Source organism: Castanea sativa, chromosome 6, assembly GCF_040712315.1.
Source record: "Castanea sativa cultivar Marrone di Chiusa Pesio chromosome 6, ASM4071231v1".
Classification (NCBI taxonomy): Eukaryota; Viridiplantae; Streptophyta; class Magnoliopsida; order Fagales; family Fagaceae; genus Castanea; species Castanea sativa.
Window position 1 is genome coordinate 40,326,527 of NC_134018.1, and position 23,345 is coordinate 40,349,871.

Consider the following 23,345-nt stretch of genomic DNA (forward strand, 5'->3'; position numbering starts at 1 on the left):
ATGGATGAACTAAAAAGTGTTATGAAGGATAAAGACAGGGAGAATTTGGATGGGATGATTCGAAGGATGGACTCCCCATTCACCAACGAAGTACTGAATCGTCCTCTCCTACCAAAATTCCGTCTCCCACAGTTGGAGTCATATGACGGTTCTAAGGATCCCATGGATCACATCGAATCATTCAAGACGCTTATGCTATTACAAAGGACCCCAGACAAAGTGATGTGTACGGCATTCCTAATAACACTGAAGGGAGTAGTTAGAGTATGGTTTAGCAAGATACCCCAAGGACCCATTGTAGACTTTGAATAACTCAGCAAGGGTTTTGTTCGTCATTTCATTGGGGGGCAAAGACACAAAAAATCAATTGGTCATCTTCTCAACATTCAGCAAGCAGAAGGAGAGTCACTAAGACAGTACGTCACTCCATTCAACAATGAGCTACTGTAGGTAGACGAAGCTAAAGATCAAGTTATTTTAACGGCCTTCCAAGTAGGGTTGATGCCAGTAGATTTCTTTTTCTCAATCACTAAAAGTCCACCAAAAACAGTCGTAGAGTTGCTTCGTAAAGCTCAGAAGTACATGAACGCAGAAGATGCGGTGCTCACAAAGGAGATGAAAGGAAAAAGAAAGAGAGACGAAGGAACAAGTAGCAGTCGCGATAAGAAGAAGGAGACACGAGGTGTTGGACAGACCATAGGGAAAAAGAAGGAGCTTCCAGATAGGAAATCCAAGTTCACCAACTTCACTCCCCTAATAATTCCAATTGAGCAGGTCCTTATGCAGATAAGAGATGATCCTTCCCTACAATGGCTAAAGCCAATTAGCACTCTAGTAGAAAGAAGAGACAAGAACAAGTACTGTAGATTCCACCAAGACCACAGGCATTGTACTGATGAGTGCAGGCATTTAAAAGACTAGGTGGAGACTTTAATCTGGCAAGGGCAGTTGCAGAAGTACATTAGAAAGACAGAGCCACACAGGTACCAACGAAAGGACGACCACGATAGAACTCCGGAGATAGGGGATACCAAACCCTCTACAGTAGAAATAAAGACGATCTCGGGAGGAATAACAACAGGTAGAACGTTGAGATCCCAGAAAAAGGCATAGGGAAGGGAGATAAACAACGTCCATTCATGGCTCCCTCTAATGAAGATGCCAAAGAATGACGAACTTGATATTGTCTTCTTAGAAAGAGACGATCGTGGCATTAGGCAACCCCATAACGATCCACTAGTAATCATGCTCAGAGTTGAAGAGTTTAACATCCACTAGGTGCTCATTGACAACGGAAGCTTAGCAGATATCATTTACTTGCCCGTATTTCAGCAAATGAAGCTGGATAAGAAGAGGATAAGGCCTTTCACCTCGCCTCTGGTAAGCTTCACAGGAGATAGAATCGTCCCTAGAGGCACCGTCACTCTAATTGTAATTACAAGAACTTATCTGGCACAAGTCACCAAGGAAATTGATTTTCTCATAGTTGATTCCCCTTCAACATACATCATCATCTTGGGAAGACCTACACTCAACAGACTAAGTGTAGCAACATCAACATATTACCTGAAAGTGAAGTTTCCAACAACCCATAGGGTAGAAGAAATTAGAGGAGACCAAGTTCTAGCAAGAGAGTACTATCAAGCTGCCTTAGCATCTGGTGAGAACCACACCTGGGTAATCAACGAACCAGAGCCCATTCCCGAACCGTCATAAACACCACAAGAAGTTGAGATCATCCCAGGAGATTCGACAAAGGTGTTAAAGATTGGAACAACACTCCCAACTTCACAGAAAGAGAAGATGATCTTCTTCTTAAGGGCAAACCAAGATGTTTTCGGTTGGAAACATGAGGATATGCCTGGTATTGATAGGAAGATCACACAACTCCATCTCAACGTCAACCTAGAATGCAAATCTGTATAGTAGAAGCAGAGAATATTTGTGCCAGAGTGCAACAAATCTGTAACTAAAGAAGTAGAGAAGCTACTAGAAGCTAATTTCATCAGGGAAGTCTTTTACCTAGATTGGCTAGCAAAGGTAGTAATGGTAAAGAAGAGCAATGTCAAATGGATAATGTGTGTTGACTTTACACACCTGAACAAGGCCTGCCCAAAAGATAGCTTCCCCTTTCTAAGGATTGATCAACTGGTAGACTCGATTGTTGGACACAAGCTTTTAATTTTCATGGACTCATTTTCTGGATACAACCACATTCTTATGGGCGAAGATGATCAAGAGAAGACCTCGTTCATTACCAGCCAAGGGTTGTACTGTTACAAAGTTATACCCTTTGGACTGAAGAACGCATGAGCCATCTACCAGAGATTGGTGAACCGTATGTTCTCTTACCAGATTGGAAGGAATGTGGAGGTGTATGTAGACGATATGCTGGTGAAAAGCAAGGACGAAGCCAACCACTTGGATGATCTCAAAGAATCCTTCAGCACACTACGTAAGTACAATATGAAATTAAACCCTGCAAAGTGTGTTTTTTCTATTGCTTTAGGAAAATTCTTGGGATTCATGGTGTCCCAACAAGGTATAGAGGCAAATCCAGACAAAGTAAAAGCAATAATTGAGGTCAAATCACCAAAGATAGTGAAGGAGGTGCAGAGCTTGACAGGAAAAGTTGCAGCCCTAAACAGATTCGTCTCTAGCGCAATAGATAAGTGCATGCCATTCTTCAAGGTATTGAAAAAAGCCTTTCAGTGGAATGGCGAATGCGAGGAAGCCCTTGCCAAGTTAAAGGAGTACTTGACGAAGCCACCTCTATTAAGCCCCTTAGTGATGGGAGAGAAGTTGTATCTCTACCTAACAGTGTCTAACACTACAGTAAGTTCGACACTGATTAGGGAAGAAGGGAACAACCAAAAGCCAGTTTATTATAGAAGCCAGGCATTTCAAGGAGTAGAGGCAAGTTACCCAAGGATGGAAAAGATAGCTTTCGTATTATTGGTCACCTCCTGAAAACTCCGTTCCTATTTCCAAGCACACCACATCATCGTTATGACAGATTAGCCTATAATAAAGATAATGAACAAGATAGATGCAGCAAGACGACTCATTCAATGGGCAATTAAATTGGGCCAATTCGACATAGAATATTGACCCCGAGTAGCAATCAAAGCCCAGGTGCTAGCAGACTTCATTGCGGAATTCACTTGCCCCTATAAGGAAGAAGAACCTCTTATAGAAACATGGACGGTCCAAATGGATGGGTCTGCAACAAGGAGAGTAGAAGCAGGAGTAGTGCTTATATCTTCAGAAAAAGAAACATTGAAATATGCAATCAGATTACAATTCCCGAGTAACAAATAATGAGTCAAAGTACGAAGCATTGGCAATAGGGCTAAGTTTAGCAAAGGCTCTGGGAGCAAAGAACCTTATCATCCAAGCTAATTCCCAGCTGAAACTGGACAAGTGAAAGGAGATTATGAAGCCAAAGAAGAAAGGATGTAGAAGTAATTGAAGATCGTCCAACGACTCTCACAATACTTTGACAATCTAGACTTTGTGCAAATCCCTCGAGCCAAAAATGTAGAAGTTGACTTTCTAGCAAGATTGGCCTCGTCAGATGATTACAATGCGACCTCCAAACTATGTGTAGAGATAAGGGGGCAGTCGAACACAGACGGTGAGCAACTTCTAAAGATAAAAGAACAAGACAAATGGATGACTCCCATCGTCCGCTACTTGAAAGAATGATGGCTCCCTGAAGATAAGATGGAAGCAAGGAAGACACTGATCAAAGTAGCTCACTTCGTCATTATTGACAATGTGCTATACAGACGAGGATATTCACTCCCATATTTAAGATGCGCAAGTTCAGAAGAAGCAGATTATGTGCTCCGCGAGATACATGAGGGAATCTGTGTAAATCACGTTGGGGCAAGATCCTTAGTAGGAAAGGCGCTCAGAGCAGGATTTTACTGGCCAACGCTACAGAAAGGCGCATACAACATCGTCAGAGCATGCGACAAGTGTCAACGCTTCGCAAATGTCCAGACAAAGCTAGGAGAGATGATGACACCCATATCCTTACCGTGGCCCTTAGCCCAATGGGGAATTGATATCATTGGTCCATTCCCATTATCTGTCCTCACAACCTTAATTTTTCTACCAAATTGAGTTTCAATCAGATTGTAAAACTGCTCTAAAACAATCTATGTTTATGATTTGTGCTTCAACAAATAGACCCCAGTAGACCTAGAACAATCATCTACAATGGTTAGAAAGTACTTGCAATTATCAATAGTAGCAACTGAAAAAGGACCCCACAAGTCACAATGCACTAAATCAAAACAATTTTCAAAAATATGAACACTTTTATTGAAAGGTAATTGTTTTTGTTTTGCTAGAGGACAAATGTCACAATGAAAATTATTTACAAAACCATGAAGAGGCACTTTATTAATCTTCATCAAAGCCAATTTGGCATTTGATAAATGCCCCAATCTGAGATGCCAAACATGTGGCTGAATAGAATTGACTGAAAACACTGCAGAAGCTGAAGTGGAAATGGATTTTCTTTCTTCCAGCAGGAAAAGACCATTGTACTCTCTACCTAGACCAATTGTGCTCCAATGAGCAAGGTCCTAGATGAAGCAAAAAGTACCAAGAAAAATAAGACAACATAGAACAGATTTGGCTAACTTGCTTACAGATCTGAGATTAAAACTAAAAGTTGGAACACAAAGTACATCATATAGAATAAGAGTTTCTGAAATTCTGACAGCTCCTATATGGGTTACTAAGGCAATTTCACCATTAGGCAAGTTCACATGTGTGTTTAGAGTAGAAGTTATAGAAGTAAAGCAAGAAACTGAATGCACCATATGGTTAGTAGCACCTATGTCTATGTCCCAATCAGTGGATGAAAACATATATTTATTGACTAGCTTTTTAGAGAAAATTGAATGCTTCAAGTTGGAATTAAAAAACAAACCTGAAGCCATACCTGCCATAGTCTCAAGATAGAAAGTAGATGTTGATGGATGTGAAATGGTGGCTGCCAAACCAGTACTAGCAGGAACACCAACTAAAGAAGCCACACCAGCAACTCTAGTCATCAAGCTTGGCACTCCATCACCACTGCTTACAGTAGCTGCTTGATGCTTATCACTAGAATTAGAACTAGTGTTGAAGAAAGCCAATAATTGCTCATATTGAGCCTTTGTGATTGGACATTGAACTGATCCAAGTGAAGAATGCCCAATCATAGCTCCTTGATCATAAGAAACTTGATTAGCATTAGATTTTCCCTTTGGCTTATACCCGGATGGATATTCATGAAGTTTATAGCACTTATCAATGGTGTGCCCAAGCATGATGCAATGTGTGCATAAAGGCCTTTCCTTTTTTCTGTTTCCCTTAGTCCAATTTGCATTCCCAGAACTATTTCCTTTTGAATTAACATACATAACAACAGAATCTAGTTTTGCTGCAAAGGATCCTCCATGTCCAATGTTCCTATGAGACTCTTCTTGAAAAACTAAGGCATAGACTTTGCTAATTGAAGGAAAAGGCTCATACATCAGAATTTGAGTCCTTATAGTCTCAAATTCTCATTCAAACCCATCAAAAATTTCATCACATAGGCTTTATCATGAATAGCACTTAGGGTTTTCATTGCTCCACAACTACACTCTGGTAAAGGCTCAAGATTCAACAATTGATCCCCTAATCTCTTAAATTTTGTGAAATATTCAGTCACAGACAACTGATTTTGAGTAATGTGAAAAATCTCCCTTTGAAGATTATAAGTTTTGGGACCATTGCCTTGTGAAAACAAGTTTTTCAATTATAACCACATATCTCTAGCAGTTTCACAGTAGATTATACTACTAGATACATCAACATTCATTGAATTTACAAACCAAGAAAGTACCATCATATTGCAGCTTTGCCGGTCTTCATAAAGAGGAGATTCTAGATCGGGCATAGGGATTCTACCATTGATGAACCCTATCTTCTTCTTAGCAATGAGAGCTAAGATCATAGCCCTTGACCAGGAGTGATAATTTCGCATTCCAAGCAGTGGTTGTGTCACCAAAACGCTTCCTGGATTCTCACTTGGACTTAGAAAGTATGGATTCTTAGGAATTGATTCGTTGTTGACTGAATCAAATTGGTTGTTGACTGGATCAGATTGGTGGCTTGAATCAGGTGACGCCATTGAAGAAGCTTCGAGGTTAGCTTCGTTGTGCTCTGATACCATATAAAATCTGGAACTCTCTCTCTAAATAGAAGATCAGAGTTTTATTGAATCAGAAAAAATGAAAGTGATACAAGCAACTGATCCCAATACATTAAGGCTATTCTATATATACACATCTCTATGATAACCAATTCCCTAATTTTCAGCAAAATTAGTTACTAACAATCCTAAACTATACAATGGTATTACAGTATTTACATGACAGACCAATGATTATAAGCCACGTGTATTATAATCTCCAAAACTATGTATGAACACTTCATGATAAGGCACAGCTTCAATGGTCTCTAGCACATCCTTGCAAGCCCACTGATGCTCTGTATCTGATGCCTCTACTTCACATTGATTATAGTTGAACTTGTGTGCAAGTGGTGCTGCTCCACTCTTGCACTGCTGCCCCACTCTTGCACTGCTGCCCTACACTAGTCTCAGCAGATGCATCCTCAAGCATTGAGCAAAGGGCATTAGTTTTAACATCTTCAGTCCCTGAAGCCCGTGAAGCAAATGAGCCGACATGTTTGTACATTTGCTTCGTATAGCCACGACATGACTCGCCAGACCCATCACTTCATCACTCGGGTCAACTAGGATTTTCTATAGTGCTCTGTTTATGATTCTAACCACGCCCAAAGACGACGTTATCGTTGTTGTTTAGAGCTTTAGCCTAAGATTCTTCGATTTCATAAACTCCATCCAAATTTTCTTACCTTTTCCCAATTGAATAGAAAGGAAATCGAAATAGTTTTTGAGAAATTTAGATAGGGAACCCTAAGGGCATGGGGATTCTAAAAGTGCATATGTGCTTGGTCGAAAAAATGAGCAAGAGATAAATAGGGATAGAAAGATACATTTGGTTGATGAGAAAATGTGAAGGAAAACCAAAGAAAATCAATGAGAAGAAGGGTGAGAGAAAGCGTTTGGCGGCTGTGTAAGTGTGCAGACAAGTTAGGGGCTTTAAATTTTTTTCCGTATTAGAATTTAAATTTTAGATTGGTTCCCAATACGTTTACCCATTAAGACTCATTTAACTAGATTATCCAATGGGTATTTACCCATTTAACCTAGATGTTTAATTGGGTTGAGCCAAGACTTAACCAAATTAGGTGGGTCATAAATGGGGTAATGGATATATAAAAAAATAGCCACCCCTATGCATGATGATCATGTCCCTTTCAACTATATCAATAGTCATATTTTCTTGCACAAGTGATGATATCTCGAGTGACAACATACCTCCTAAGGGCACCTGTTATATTTCCCATAAAAATAATATTAATTTAACCTTTTCTAAAATGATATTGCTAAGGGCCAAGACTTAACCAAACTTTTCTAAAAATTATATTAATTAAAATAAATTTTTCTAAAAAATGTGCTAAAGATACCTGTTAACTAGAACCATTTTAAAAGTTTGAGAGAGAGAGAGATGATAGTTGTGATCGCGTGAATGTGTGCTATGGCTTGTTAATAATTAATAGACATTCATAACTGATAATGTTTGTCAATTTGGTTGATCCCAATAAATTATTAACATTAATTTTGTGTGGCTTATGGGCATCTTTGTCTTTTTTTTTTAGTAGTAATTTTTGACACAATAGGAGTATGAAAATAATAAAACATCTTATTATTAAATAAATAATGAAATATACATTAAAAAATACTAATTTTTATATAGGATAAAGTCTCATGACTTTGCAAGTCAAGAAACTATTTTAATTTCTATGTAAATATAAAATAAATCTATATTTTAATTTATGTCTTTTCTTTAATATTTAATTTGTTAATTAATATTTAATAGACGATAATTTAGATTCACATAATCTTACTTTTTTTTTCTTTATTCATATTTCTCCCCCTCTCTCCCAAGTTCAAATCCTGATTCCATCCTTGATTTTTATCAATCTTAATAGTATGGTCTTGAACGGCTTTCTTTAGATTTTCAAAATCTTGACGAAGGCTAGATAATTCAAGGATGGGCTGAGGACGAGAAATTGTATAAACATTCATCTATGCAATTGGTTTTTTGTTCCATTGCCTCATGTTGTCTTGTTGATCTAGAAAAGTGTCATAATGAGTGGTCAAACCGTGCACCTAACTGCCTGTCCTAAGGCTATGGATTGTCTCTTTGATCTTGAAAATTTTCATGAGAAGATTGGGGTAGATTCTTGTGAAAATACTGAGAATCATTTAATACAAAGTGCCATATATAGTTAAAGTTCTTATAATAGTTCCAGTACTCCCAAAACTCTACCAGCAAGTTTGGCAAACCAAATCGTTTCTTTCTTATTAATTGATAAACCCACTTGTGCAAAGAATTGGTCCACCTCAAATAACAAATCATTTTGCTTCTTTTTTTTTTTTTCTTTTTTTGCATAATAGGGAGATTTTATTGAAATAAAAACAACTGAGAATTCAGATATTACACCCTACCACACCATGACAATATAATACAATACACACATGACAGCCAAACTCCAACAATAAGAACACACACACACACACACACATAACAGCCTACCAACGGGTTAACACAATACCAAAAGAAACTACAGCTTAGCTACTACCACAAGTCCGTCGGGATGAAACAAAACCCATTGCATCCCAGTACAGACATCTCCCTAAAAAGGTCGGATAAGTATCATATAAGATTTCCCTTTCCATTTGCGATGCACCCTGCTTGGCCAGCAGATCTACACACTCGTTGGCTTCCTGCCATATGTGTTCAACACAAACCTCCCATCCCTGCCTGAGGAACCTCCCATCCTTGTGTAATATTCGGCTCTCCTCCCTGTTTTGCATAAGAAAATAATAGGCAAACTTTATTGAACTTAAGCTTGAAGAACTCTACCAAGCTTGAATATCATTAAGATGGGGAATCTGTGGAATGGGTAAAGGTTGCGCTATTATATGTTGTGTGAGGTTATTAGGTAGAACCATACTCAGAGAACTAAAATCCCACTGTCGATTCAAATTTATAAATCTTTCCACTCTATACTCATACTCATGCGAGAGTAAGGGCCCATGAATAAGGCCCCTCACCGGGCTTGATGGCAACCAATGATCTGTCCAGAAATTAATATGGTGGCCTGTCCCCACTACCCATCGAAGACCTATTTTCAAAAGGTTATGCCCTCGGATGAGCGCTTTCCACGAGTGTGAGCCTGTGTGTGACATAGTGTTAAGAAAATCTGTCTGATGACAATGTTTCAGTCTAATAAATTTTGCCAGCATGGTATCGTTATTCCACCATATACGCCATGCTTGATTTATAAGAAAAGCATCATTGCTTGTGGTGGCATCCTATTTCCCAAGCCTCCATCCCGTTTGGATTAAGTAATGGATTCCCAGTTTAGCAAGTGTACATGTGTTAGGACATATGTGATTTGATGTTAGGAACATATGTTAACATTTTATGCAATTGGCTAATCCTTTGACAAAATGCACTTTACTTGTATTTGGGTAGATCTATGATGTGTTTAATACTTCAAGGAACCTTGTTTCAAGTCTAAGTATTGAAACCATACAAGTCTGTCCAAGATTCAAGTGTGAAAAGTGTTGTTCATTAAAACTCGACAGCTAGCATCTATTGAGCCCTAAAGAGCTGTCTAGCCCGTGACTCGATAGCAGCTCAACAGATAGGGTATCTATCGAGATTTATGAAACTTAGATTTTCGAGTCTTTTTTTCATCCAATCCGTGATTGTATGTTTAGGCTTTCTTTTATTACAACCCTAAACATATATAAGGATTATTTTAAGGGCCGTATTAGGTTACACATTGCCAAGAACACAATTGCACAAAAGCAAATTGTAACCGAATACCTAGTTTGCTCTAGTTCATCTTTCTTGTGAAGAAGCTGCTGTGTTTGTGCACCATAGGGTTTTGTAACCAAGGAGCTTCTCGATCTTCATCGTATGATGAACTGAAGAACTTTGTAGTCAACAATCCTTCTCTAGTTGGTGATTGAAGTCACGTACTAGGATTCGCGCAATTGGTTAGTCACGTACTAGGAGCCGTGCAATACAAGGAGAGATTGTCACTACAGAATAAGTCCAATTGGGTATTGGAGTAAGGGTTCAATTGTAGGTTGGTATAAGGTACTAGGATTCCTTTACTTGTAACCGCTTGTTTTGATAATAGTGAATTTTCGGGAGTGGTGATCTTAAAATCACCCGGTGGGTTTTTTGCTGTGTTGGTTTTCTCCATTCGTAAACAAATCACTATGTCAATTTATTTTCCACTGCACTTTAGTTTATTGAAGATTTGTTTGTGCTACCACGCGTTTGCATGTTAATTTGATTAATTAATAAACTTGGCTAATTAATCAATTGATTATCATAAGGAGTTAATACGTTTTTGGCCTATCAACATGTTTTTGCGTGGCCGTATTGCCCCAAAGGAAACCCCGAAACAATTTGTTCATGTGATCAAGAACACCTTTTGGGATAAAGGTAGTTTGCGTGGCATAAAAGGTAAGAGGAGATAGGACAGCTTTTATAAGTGTGATCCTACCCGCTTGTGAAAGGAGTTTCGATTGCCATGCACTAATGCGATCCCGAATCCTGTCCAACATGGGTTGGAACATACTGTTTGATTTTCTCTTAAGAATTAAGGGTAGGCCAAGGTATTTACTGAGATCCGTTACAATCGGCATATTAGTCAACACTGCAATTTGGTGTTGTATCTCTATTGGAGTATTACGTGAAAAGAAGATTTTGGACTTACTAAGATTACAAATTTGACCCAACCATTGACAAAACTGAGCAAAAATATCAAATAAAATCTTGCTGTCATGGAGTGTTGCTTGAGAGAACAAGAAAATATCGTCGCAAAAAGTACATGATTGAATCTAATGGGTTGTCTTCCCACGCAAATGGGGGAAAGACGTTTGGTGTGTAGTGCCTGATCCAAGGCCAAGGACAGGTGATTTAAATAGAGGATAAATAAATAGGGTGATAAAGGATCCCCTTGTTGGATACCCCGATTTGGCTTGAACGAGGAACTCATCACTCCATTCCACAGGATTGAAACCGTAGAAGATGAAATACAGGCCAAGATTAAATCTATAATTGGGTCAGGAAAAAGATAGAAACGAAGTGTAAATTTTATAAAAGACCAATCTAACTTGTCATAAGCTTTATCCAAATAAATTTTTACAGCTAACAGGCTTGTCTTACCTTTTTTAGGGTGAATGTAATGAAGGAGTTCCTGGGTAAGAATGTTATTATCAGTAGCACGACGACTAGGAACAAGCCCTGATTGAGCAGGATGAATCATGGTCGGGATGAAAGGTTTAAGTCTGTTCACAAGAAGTTTAGTCACAAGCTTATACAAAGTATTGCATAAGCTTATTGGACAGAGATGTGATACTGTTTCTGAATTAGGAATTAAAACAAGTTTCACCTATGTTAAATCTTCCAGAATCCGTGAGGTGATAAACATGGTCTGAACAACTTTAGAGATATTCGACCCCACCACGTCCCAATTATTCTGATAAAAGAGAGCACAGAAGCCATCCGGAACCGGGGATTTTAGTGGATGCATAGTCCCTAAAGTTGATTTAATTTCAGAGCTGTCCGGGGAAACGTAAAAGAGCATCTTGAAATTCCTGAGCTTTAAATGCTATGGAAGAATAAAAAGAATCAGGAGGGGGTAAATCAGTGCATCCGGCACTAGATTGAAATAATCCTTGAAAGTGGTGTATGACGTGATTAAACAGATCTTGTCCCCGCAACCATTCCTCAGACTCAGTTTTCAAGGTGACAATATGTTGTCTAGCACGTCTAATTTTAGTTTGAATGTGATAGAATTTTGTGTTGGCGTCCCCATAAGACAACCATAAAATACGAGACTTCATTTGCCAAAGAAGGTGTTCCTGATAGAGAATGGAGTTGTATTGAGTGATTAAGGCCCTGTTTAAGCATGTGAGTTTTAACACAATAATTCATATTTTAAATAATATTATACATTTTTTACACACTTTTTTATTCACACATATATCAAAAACACTCAAAATAATGCTCTAGTCTTAGTAAGAAGGGGGGGGGAGAAGGGCGAACACTCAGTGCACGTTGTATTCCTAATAGACGGGCCCTAATACGTTTTTTATTTTGGCCAACTTGGCCAAACACATGAACATTCCAATCACTTAGTCTGTTCTGAAGGTGTTGTATTTTTTTTGTAAAAATCATTAATGAAATTAGCATACCGAAACACATGACTTTCATGGTTTTCCCAACACGATACAATAAGATGACGAAAAAGTGGGTGAGTTTGCCACATTGGCTGGAACAAAAAATGTTTATGAAGAGCAGCCGTTTCCCGACCCTCAGTGGACACAATGATGGGGTGGTGGTCAGAATGGAACCTAGGTAGCGTTAAACAGTGTGCCTTTGGGAAAAGTAATTGCCATGCAGCATTATGGAAGGCCCTATCCAGTCTCTCCCAAATATGGCACCTCAAATCCCAATGTTTATTCGTCCATGTGCACTTGGGCCCACTAGTAGCTAATTCTAAAAGTCCACACATGGTTAAGCATGAGTGGAAAGCCTAAACACGAGAAGAAAGAGGAGGTCTGCCACCTAAATTATCATTAGAGTCTAATAGTTCATTAAAGTCTTCCATTACCAACTAGGGCACATTAAATTCAGAAGCTAGCAGTTCTAATTGATTCCATAATTGCAAGTGTTTATGTAAAGTAGGAGATGCATAATGCTTAAAAAAGCCAAGGAGAAATATTAGGTTGAGAATTTACCCGTATAAGCATGGCCACACTCTGCTCCATCGCACGAACCACATCTAAGTTGTATTTACGGTCGTCCCACATGACCTAAATGCCACCCGATAGGCCAATGGGTCCACTTGGAAATGCCTCGGGAACCTTACTTGCCCTTTAACATGTTCAACATGATTGCCACTAATTTTTGGTTCTAGGATGACATTTAATGATCAGATTGTCAGGACGATAGGTATTCACAAGATCTTGCACATTCAGACGGAAACGGGAATTACCCGCTCCCCTAACATTCCAGGTTGCTATTTTCATGGATGGAGATGGAGGAGGAAGGTGCATCCGAGGAGGTTGAGCCTGAGAGGTGGACGACGATGTCCTCTCGTGTGGAGAGGGCAATGGAAAGGGTTGAAATGTCATCAGTGAATCCAAGTAAATTTTGTATTGCGGCGGCAACACCACACGCCCTAGACAGGATATGATGCTAGCGGCCAGTGTTCTTAGTGACTCCGAGAAATGTGTTATAACCAACTTGTTGAGATGGAGGTCCATTGAGTACATCATTTCCTCCCCGGTCAAAAAGTTGACAGTTGGGAAGGGAAGTGCAACATCCCCGTTGGCCATGTTTTCTTGTGCTTAGGGTGCTGGGCTTGAAGGAGTGACTGAGACCCGTCTTGTAGACCAATGATGAGGCGCCATATGACGAGGACGATCTGTTGGATTGGTGGGAGAAGGAGGCGGAGTGGGTGGCACCTCTTGCTGAGGATTTAGCTCCCACTCCGGTGAAGGTGGATCGTTCATGTCCATGTGGGTGGGAATCACCCTGGCATTCCATTAAATCGGTGTGCTCGAATGGAGCACCACCTGCAGAATTGGGATGGGCTGGGGTGAGGTGGGAGGGTGGAAGAGAGACATATGCGGAATGAGGTGATCCAGTATCATGGAGGGATAAAACGGGGCAGCATCGGGTGCTTTTTTTAGAGAGGAGTTGAAACTCAGGTGGGGGTGGAAAGGATAATATAGAGGAGAGTCTGAGTCGAGGAAGTGAGGAAGAACGTGGTTCATTCTGGTTCAAAGCTACAATCGGAGTGGTGAAAATAGTGGGATTATGGGAATGCATGTCATCTAAAGACCCTAATATAGAGCTAGAGTTGCATGGTGTGGGAGACCGAGATGGCGCTAAAATAGCCATGTGGGGGTCAGTGGACTCTGAGGTGGACGCTCCCTGTTTCTCCTCCATTAAATCCGTATGATCATTAGTTTTCGATTCCAAAGTTTCCTCAGAGAGTTTAGCTAGGTTGGTATATCTAGTATGTAGGAAGTCATCATTAGGTTGACTCCGTTCAGCATCTGCGTGAAGGGATTGGGTCATGTGGGCAGTTGGGTGCATTTGTCTAGGTCCACCAGGGTTTGAATGAGTCAATAATATGTTGGAGGTCTCGGCTGGAAGGATGAGGTGTCCTTCAGACTGCTTAGTTGGACGTCCAGGTTTGTTCCTCGCGTCACTACGGGGTTTCGTATGCTGACGTGTCACTACTAACCATGGACCAAACTCGATGATGAGTTCATGTCAGACGAAATCATAGTGGACTGAGTGTTACCGCTTGCAGTGTTATCCCGGCCCGTTTCCAAGGACTTGCACTGCTGTTGCGTATGCCATATCCGTCCACACAAGTAACACACAGTTGGGAGATTTTCATATTGGATACGTTGAAGGAAGCTACCTATGGTGACCCGGTTTAATAATGGCTTGTCCAAATCAAGTTGGACACATAAACAAGCAAAACGACCCCTCGCTACCACATTTGTAATGGTGTCTATCTTGATAAAACGTCCTATCTTATTCCCATTGGAACGTAGAATTTCAGAGTGAAAAAATTCTGTAAGCAACTCTGGTAACCTGACCCATGCAGCCAATGACGAGATGTTGGCTTTTGCTGCCTGAAATTCAGGCTCCCATTTGCGGACAAACAGATAATGCTCACCAATAAACCACGAACCCCTCTCTAACATGGACATGAAATCAATAGACTGAGTAAATTTAACAAGATAAAAAGTCATACCTTAGATCAATCATATGCAGATTACCTTTAGGGTGCCAAATACCTATAAGCCTTGTTAATAGGGTCTTGTAACCAAAAGCCTTACCGACCACTTTCACAATGATGTTGGTTTTCCATGGAGCATAAATCTTCTCTTTGACATGGGGAGGTAGCGGCACCGTGCAATCGTCCATCACCTCCGTACAATTATCGTTGTTTTCATTGTTATCCATGGCGAACTCATTTTTAACATCCTGGAGTGTCTCCTGTTCCTCGTCCACCAATATGTCTTGGAGAAGTGCATCCCGAAATGAAATACAATTAATCTTGGACTTCTCTTTTCCCTCTGATATGTACTGGTGATCCGTCCTATCCTCTTTTTTACGTGTAAAGTTAAGCAAAAATTGAGTTTCAGGTGATGGTTCAGCCGTGGAAAAGGTCTTTGGAGTAATGCTTGTGTTAGTCATTGTGTTCACTAGCTCTCCAAATATTCAAATCATTTTGCTTTCGGTAGCCATAAAATATAGCTAGCCCAATTCTCGAAAATGGATAAAAGTCTCAACAGAAAATTGTAACAAGAACCTAGATTGTGAGTTAGGCTGACTAGCTTGTCGGAATAATTTCTTCCAAAACCCACTGCTAAGCTTACGGGGTGAGTGCAACTAACGCACTTAAGGATGACGTTTTCTAAGCTACAAGGAAGAAATCAGGTCGGGCCTTGGGCATAATGGAAGGGTCTTGTTGGATTCATGAGACTTAGGGTTCGTTTGGTTGGAGGAGTAGAAAAGTGGGAGGATAGAAAATATTTGGTTTTTCCTCTTGTGTGTTTGGTTGGAACGGTGGAAAAGTGAGAGGGTGGAAAACTCTTTTGTTTGGTTGGAGAGAAAAAGGGAAGGATGGAAAATATAATTTATATAAATTGACTATTATACCCTTGTTACATAATATGTGAGGGGTAAGTGAGAGGGTATTTGTGTAATATGGATTTCTCATCACTTTTCCCTCCTCATTTTCCTCCCAATTTGGGAGGATAAAAAAAGTGGACCCAGGAGGGAAAACTTTCTCTCCTATTTTCTGTCTCTCCTATTTTCCTTTCTCAACTAAACAGTGGAAAACAACATTTTTCACCCTATTTTTCTCTCCCTATTTTCCATCCTCCCTGTTTTCACCCCAACCAAATACACCCTTAACCAAAATCCCATGGGGTACAGGGACTTGAGGGACAAGCAGTCTTCTTAATCGATTCTCAAAAAATTTGAACATCTACATACTGCTCTAAGCTTTTACGTATGTACCTGATAATAATACTTCTGTGCAATCGAGGTGTCCTGGCTGGAAAAGCAATGGAACTGTTAAATTATGTCGTAGGCATAGTTTTAAAACTCAGATCGTTCATTGAACCGTAAAAGGGAAAAGTTCAAGATTTCTGAAGTCAAATTGAGGTTGAATCGAGGTCGAACCGTGAGTACATCATAATTAATTTAATAATTATTTTAAATATATATAAAAATATTAAATTAATAAAAAATAGAAAAATTAACTAAAATAGTCTAATTCATTTAGAGATCTATCTTTCAAATATTTTTTATATCATAACTTTCAAAAGAAAAATAAGAAATGTCAAATTCTTAGCAAACATAAATATGAATTACTCAATCAATCCATAAAAGTACAAAGTAAAAAAGCATAAACAAGCCTCTAAGTTACACATTGTTTCTTACAAAAATACATAAAACTTATCTCTAAAAAACAAAATAAAACTTCAAAGTGCAAGTTACACACTGTGTCTTACAAAAAAGACATATAAATTATCTTTAAAATACAAAATAGAACTTCAAAGTTCAAACAGAATTATTATGATCATAAATCATCAATGTCATGAAAGTTATCATGCTCACCATCTTTCCTTGGAAATCCAGGAGGAGGGCTTATTGTTTGTCTAAATGTTCACAAATCAACTCCTTCAACCTCACTGCTATCATCTACACAGAAGTTTGAACAAAATAAAAAGAAAAATCACTATAATGTTTACACAAGTTTGAAAAAAATAAAAGAAAAATCACTATAGGTTATCAAATTGTTTAATTATAAACTAACCTTTAGTATTAGAAGAAGGCTCTGCACTTGCTGGATACGCACCCTCTTCATAAATTGCATTCTTCAACTCTTCATAATTAAGATATGGGTCTTCCTCTTCCACAAATACCCAAAAATTAGTTTTGTCGATACTTGCATAATCAATGGGGTCAAAATTAAACTTTTTTGTTGTAAAACCTGCATCATAAAATGTCATGCTCATTATTGGAATTTGACCATAATTAGTAATTAACAGTTACATTATATAAATGACTTCCTAGCAATTAGTTACCTATGTCTCAATCACAAGTTATGATCAACAAACACAAGATCATTGAGCCTTTGATGCTCCAACCTATTTCTCCTCTTAGAATGTATTTGTTCAAATAAACTCCAATTACGCTCACATCCAGAAGAGGTGGAAGTTTGGCTAAAGATTCTAATTGCCAATTTTTGCAAGTTTGGAGCATCAGCCGCCCACAACTTCCACTATTCATTTGATTTTCATAACACAACATAAACTAATATTAATCAACATAAACAAACTAACTTTCAATTGAATAATCACTTCATTTATCTAAACTATAGTGACAAAACTAACTTTCATCATAAAAAAATAATAATAATAAAATAAGACTAAGATTTGTTTATAGTATTAAAGTAAACTAATTACTTCTCACCTGGATGAGTGGTCTTGCTTGTTGACAATGCAAGACTCTATCAACGCTTTCAAAACGGTCTCGAAAATATTGGGTTTCCTTAATTACCTTTTCTTGGTCACCATAATATTTTTTCCCAATGTAGTCCAAAACAGCCATATTTATAGCTGGTTTTCGACAAAAATTCTCCTCATCATATTGAAAAGCGGGATTTAACCAATATGCAGCAGCATGAAGATCTTTACACAAATGTTTATCCCAACAGTTTTTTATAATTGAGGTGTATGGCTTGTACAAGTGCTTCTTCATTCGGAAGATCTTGATTCCCTACTGTGCTCTATACATGCCCTTATACACATATCCTATTGCAGGCATTTGATCAGAATCAACAATCCGTAACAAACAAATGAGTGGCGTTGAAATCTTGACAATAGCATTAATATCATTCCAAAAAGAATTATCCAAAATGATAGAAACTACTTCTTTTGCCTTTAACTCTCTTGCCAATTTATTGTCCACAAAGAACTTGCTAGTCACTAAGGCTTGCAAGTCATACTTATGCACATGAATGCTTCCAAATGCAAGGAAAGTAGTAGCAAATCTTGTTGCTCTCGAACGTACAATTTGTGTACAACTAGGTCTATTCCTTAACCAAGCAACCAAAGCCACATGATTAGAAATTAAAACCCGCAATTTTGGAAGCATGTTCTTTAAGCCTATCCACATGAGGCATTTCTCCCATATCCTTCAACACAAGATTCAAGCAATGTGCTACACAAGGAGACCAACTAATAGTTTTATACTATTCACACAATAATTTACCAACAGATACATAATTGGAAGCATTATCAGTAACCATGTGAACTATGTTTTTTGGACTAACCCATGTAACTATTTCATCAAACACTTTAAACAAGTTTCTGGAACTCTTCACAATCTCTGAGGCATCAACTAATTTTACAAATACCATTCCCCTAGGACAATAAACAAGGAAATTGATCAATGACCTATGTCTAGTATCTGTCCAACCATCAGCCATAAATGTACATCCAACTTCTGCCCAATGCCTACATTGTGAGTCAACTAACAACTGAACCTCTTTCTTTTGATCCCCCAACAAAGGGACTCGTATAGCATATTAAGTTGGACCTTTGTAACCAAGACCAGCAGCAGCTATGGCATCAATCATACTTTGGTAGTACACTAAATTCACAACATTAAAAGAAATGCAAGTGTCATACATCCACCTTGCAATAACGATATCAACTTGCCTCACCTTTTCTTTGCTTTGAAAGAGTAGTTCTTGGAGCAAAGTAATTATTCACTAGCTTTGTAACCCCTTTTTTTTTTTTTTTTTTACCTAAAACAGTTTTTTAGGCAACCCACTACTAAATACTTCTTAAAGGTACACTAAACATTTCTTCTTGACGTCGTTTGGAAGCTTTTTTCTTCAATTCAAACTCCTTCAAATATTCCAACATTTGGTATCTCACATCATGAGAAACCTTTCCACATGATCCAATATCACCGTTTATCCCTGTAAGGAGTCATTTCATCCTATTAATACCCCCACCTTTATATGTTTGCCTACAATACACACATGTAAAAGTATTTTGTCCCTTCTCATCCAGCCCAATGCTAAAATGTTCCCAAGCCAAATCAACCTTTGCCCTTACTCATGAGCTAGACTTCACTACATTGGAATCAACTTCATGTGATGGAGTAGACCCAGTCTCTATTTCCATTTTAATCTAAAAGACTAAACAATCAGTCAGACACTCATAGACCCATCAATTTTTGAAATACAGAGAGTCAAAGAATCACAACTTCATACATAAAGTCAAATTAACAAACTAATATACACAGAGTCAAAGAATCACAAATTCACAACTTCATACAATTTCTGAAATTCACCAATTTTTTACAACAAACCCATCACCCCAAATATCCAAATGCACAATTGACAGTCCACATATAGCTATATATATTCACAAACACAAACATATATATACTCTCACATGCAATTGTCACATAATATAATTGATCTTGTAATCAAGTCTAAGGAAATGAATTGATGACCATCAGTAGCAAATATCGCAAATATCTTACACTCAATGCAGAGGCAAATTTTGTGTATCTATAACATTTTTAAATTACCAAACTTATGTACTTTTGATGTTCACAGATTCAAGTAGAAAAAAACAAGAATAAATCACAACTTTCACATGTAAAAGATTTATTTTACCTAATCAACTTTCACAGAGGAGAGTGTGGTGGTTGACGTCGACAAGGGAGAGAGGCATAAATAAGATTGAGGCAAGTTGCGAGCTTGCGAGCTGCTATGTAAGTTGAGGAATGTGGTGGCCAATGACAAGGAGGGAGAGAGGCAAAGATGAAATGAGAGTGAGAGAGAGCTTAGAGAGTGAGGCCAACGAGGGTTTCTATTTTGACCCTTTGAGGATCCAATTCCAAACGATGTTGTATAGGGAAAAAAAAGAAGGCAGTGATTTTGAGACAAAACGATGCCGTTTAAAGCTTAAAATAAGGGACCCGTATGAACCGCCAAAACCGGTCACGGTTCATAGAACTGGGTGGTCGAACTGCGGTTTTTACGGGTCCTTACTTTTTTTGCATGGAACAGTTCTTGATGTTAAATAGACCGTAAAAATGAATGGTTCGAGATTTTCCTGATCAGACTGTACGGTCTAGTTCGGGTTTCAAAACTATGGTTGTAGGAAAGTGCCTCCGGATAGCACTCCCACCTCAATATTGACTGTGAAAATATTATGACTATAGAAAGATCTCCAAGAAATAAACAATAGGAATGAAGCAAACCCAAACTCTGAAAATAAATAAACACACACAAACAAAAGAACACTAAGGATTTACATGGTTCGGTTTTTGGACTACATCCATGGGCAACAACGAAGAAATTCCACTAATCAAATATGGAGATATACAATTAGGTGTGTCAATATTCTCACACACACCCAATCCCCAATACACCCAATAGCTCTCTCACAAATAACAAAGAATAGAGAAAACCTTGTACCCTATTCTAAACTAGAGAACTCTCACAATAATGCAGTAGCCAAACTCTCTATTTCACTCTATATCTCTCTATAATTGCCGAAGCACCTTTGCTTATATAGGATATCAAGTCGACAAAGGTACAACCTTCAAGGAATAGAATTGTATTCCCATATGTTCACATGCAAAATACTACTCCAAGCAAAGACAAACTACTTTAAGTAGAACTCTATATCTCAGGTATATCTACTTTGCTACTATTCCAAACCAGTCAATATACTTTGAGCACGTGAGGTCCAAAACACCAATTCCAAGTTGAACTTATCTAAGGCCAGTTGGGAATCAGTTTGAATGTAATCCAATAACAAGAGTCCTAAAACAATTAGGAAATAGAGTTGCACTTGGAATAGACTCCAAGTCTTGTATGCCACTTCAAAACAAATCATGGATTACGATAAGTCAAGCCATTGACTTCACAAATCTCCACCTTGGCTTGAATCCAATCTAACCACACAAACGAAACTTCTCTGTCGTCACCACCAAAGCACCTATGGGCTATCACAAACTGCAAATGCCAGTCAAGTCCAAGCAATGCTTGAACTTGTGCAAAGGAACTGGCTTAGTCATCATGTTAGCTGGATTATATGCAATCCTAATCTTCTTAAGAAAAATATCTCCTTCATCAATAATTTCATGAACAAAGTGGAAGCGAATAATAATATGTTTAATTCAAGAGTGATGGACTCGGTTCTTTGCTAAATAAATAGCACTTTGACTATTACAAAATATGGAGACATGCTCTTGATAAATTTCCAAGACTTCAACCAAACCATGTAGCCAAATAGCCTCCTTCATGGCTTGCCATGTATTCAGCTTCAGTAGTTGACAATGCAATAGTGGATTGCAGTGTCGACCTCCAACTCACCGGTGCTTTAGCAAGTGTAATCATGTAGCCTGTAGTAGAACGACACTTATCTAGATCACCAGAAAAATCCGAGTCAACATAACCAACTAAGTTGCTTCCAAAATTATCATATCTCTCGAACTTCAAACCCAAATCAACAATTCCCAAAATGTATCTCAAAATCCATTTAGCCGCTTGCCAATGACCTTTTCTCGGATCATGCATATAACGACTAACCATACTAATAGCTTGTGAAATGTCCAGTTGAGTACACACCATTGCATACATGAGTCTACCAACCAAACTCGCACATGGGACATGAGCCATGTACTCACGCTCCTCATCGGAGCGCGATGACAATGAAGCACTAAGCTTAAAATGAGGGGCCAAAGGAGTACTCATAGGCTTGGTATTGGAATTCGTACCAAAACGTTGTAGTACTTTAGTCAAATATTGTTTTTGTGTCAAATGAACAGTGCCCTTCACTATATCTCAGGCAATCTCCATTCCAAGTATATTCTTTGCTTCACCAAGATCCTTCATCTCAAATTCTGTACTCAACTAAGTCTTCAATCCTTCAATTTCTGCCTTGTTCTTACATGCCACCAACAAGTCATCTACATATAAAAGCAAGTGGATATAGGATCCATCAAAAAGCCTACGAAGATATACACAATGATCAAACTAGCTCCTGGTGTACTTTTACCCAATCATGAAGCAGTCAAACCGCTTATACCATTGTCGGGAAGACTGTTTCTATCCATACAATGATTTTTTTCAATTTGTAGACCCAATTCTCCTTACCAGTAACTTCAAAGCGATGAGGTTCAGACATGTAAATCTCTTCCTCCAAATCTCCATGCAAGAAAGTTGTCTTCACATCAAGTTGTGCTAACTCGAGATCAAATTGTTCCACTAAAGCTAGCAAAATACGGATAGATGAATGTTTAACAATAGGAGAGAACACCTCATTGTAGTCAAACCCTTCTTTTTGAGCATATCTTTTTGCAACCAATCTAGCTTTGAACCGTACAATATCTTTGCCTATAGGTCCTTCTTTCTTTGCGTAAACCCATTTGCACCCAATCTCTTTCTTGCCTTTAGGAAGCTGTACTAAATCCCAAGTCTGATTCTTGTGAAGATATTGCATCTCCTCTTCCATTTCCTTCTTCCATTCACCATTCTCAGATGTGCACACAGCTTCTTTATAGGTGGATGGAATGTCTTCTTCAACAATGGGAAGTGCATAAGCTACAACTTCAACAAATTTAGCTGGTTTTCAAATTTCCTGTTTGGATCTTCTCACTGCAATGGACTTTGTCAACTGTGAAGGTGCCCAAACTGGAGCTTCACTCTCATCTAGATTGTTTCCTTCATCAACCACAATATCATTGTCTATGTTAATAGACTTTGAAGAAACAACAGGATTCTCAAACTCCACCTGTTGCGGATCACTCTCAAATGTGCTCTCCTCCACCTGCTTAATAGGCTTGATAAACTCAGATGCATTAGATGTAACATTTTGGCTATGAATAATCTTTTTTGTCTCGGTATGCTATAAAGCCTATATGCTTTCACACCTAAACTAAAGCCCATGAAAATAGCTTTCTTGGCTCTTGGATCCAATTTCGAATCCTTCACATGATAATATGTGAGACAACCAAATATGCGCAAGGAATCATAATTAG

The 23,345-nt window shown here is 38.5% G+C and overlaps 2 protein-coding genes across 2 annotated transcripts; one reads left to right on the top strand and one right to left on the bottom strand.

Moving 5' to 3' along the window:
- Positions 1–921, top strand: LOC142639948 (uncharacterized). Its single transcript, XM_075814071.1, has 2 exons — positions 1–264; positions 451–921. Exons 1-2 carry the CDS (start codon positions 1–3, stop codon positions 919–921), a joined length of 735 nt encoding a protein of 244 aa, XP_075670186.1.
- A 16,014-nt stretch (positions 922–16,935) lies between these two features.
- Positions 16,936–18,762, bottom strand: LOC142639949 (uncharacterized). The gene is made up of 6 exons (XM_075814072.1): positions 18,546–18,762; positions 18,071–18,439; positions 17,832–17,962; positions 17,472–17,553; positions 17,086–17,262; positions 16,936–16,970 (listed from the first exon to the last, which is right to left on the bottom strand). The coding sequence occupies exons 1-6, from the start codon at positions 18,760–18,762 to the stop codon at positions 16,936–16,938; spliced, it is 1,011 nt and encodes a 336-aa protein (XP_075670187.1).
- Positions 18,763–23,345: the final 4,583 nt, after the last annotated feature.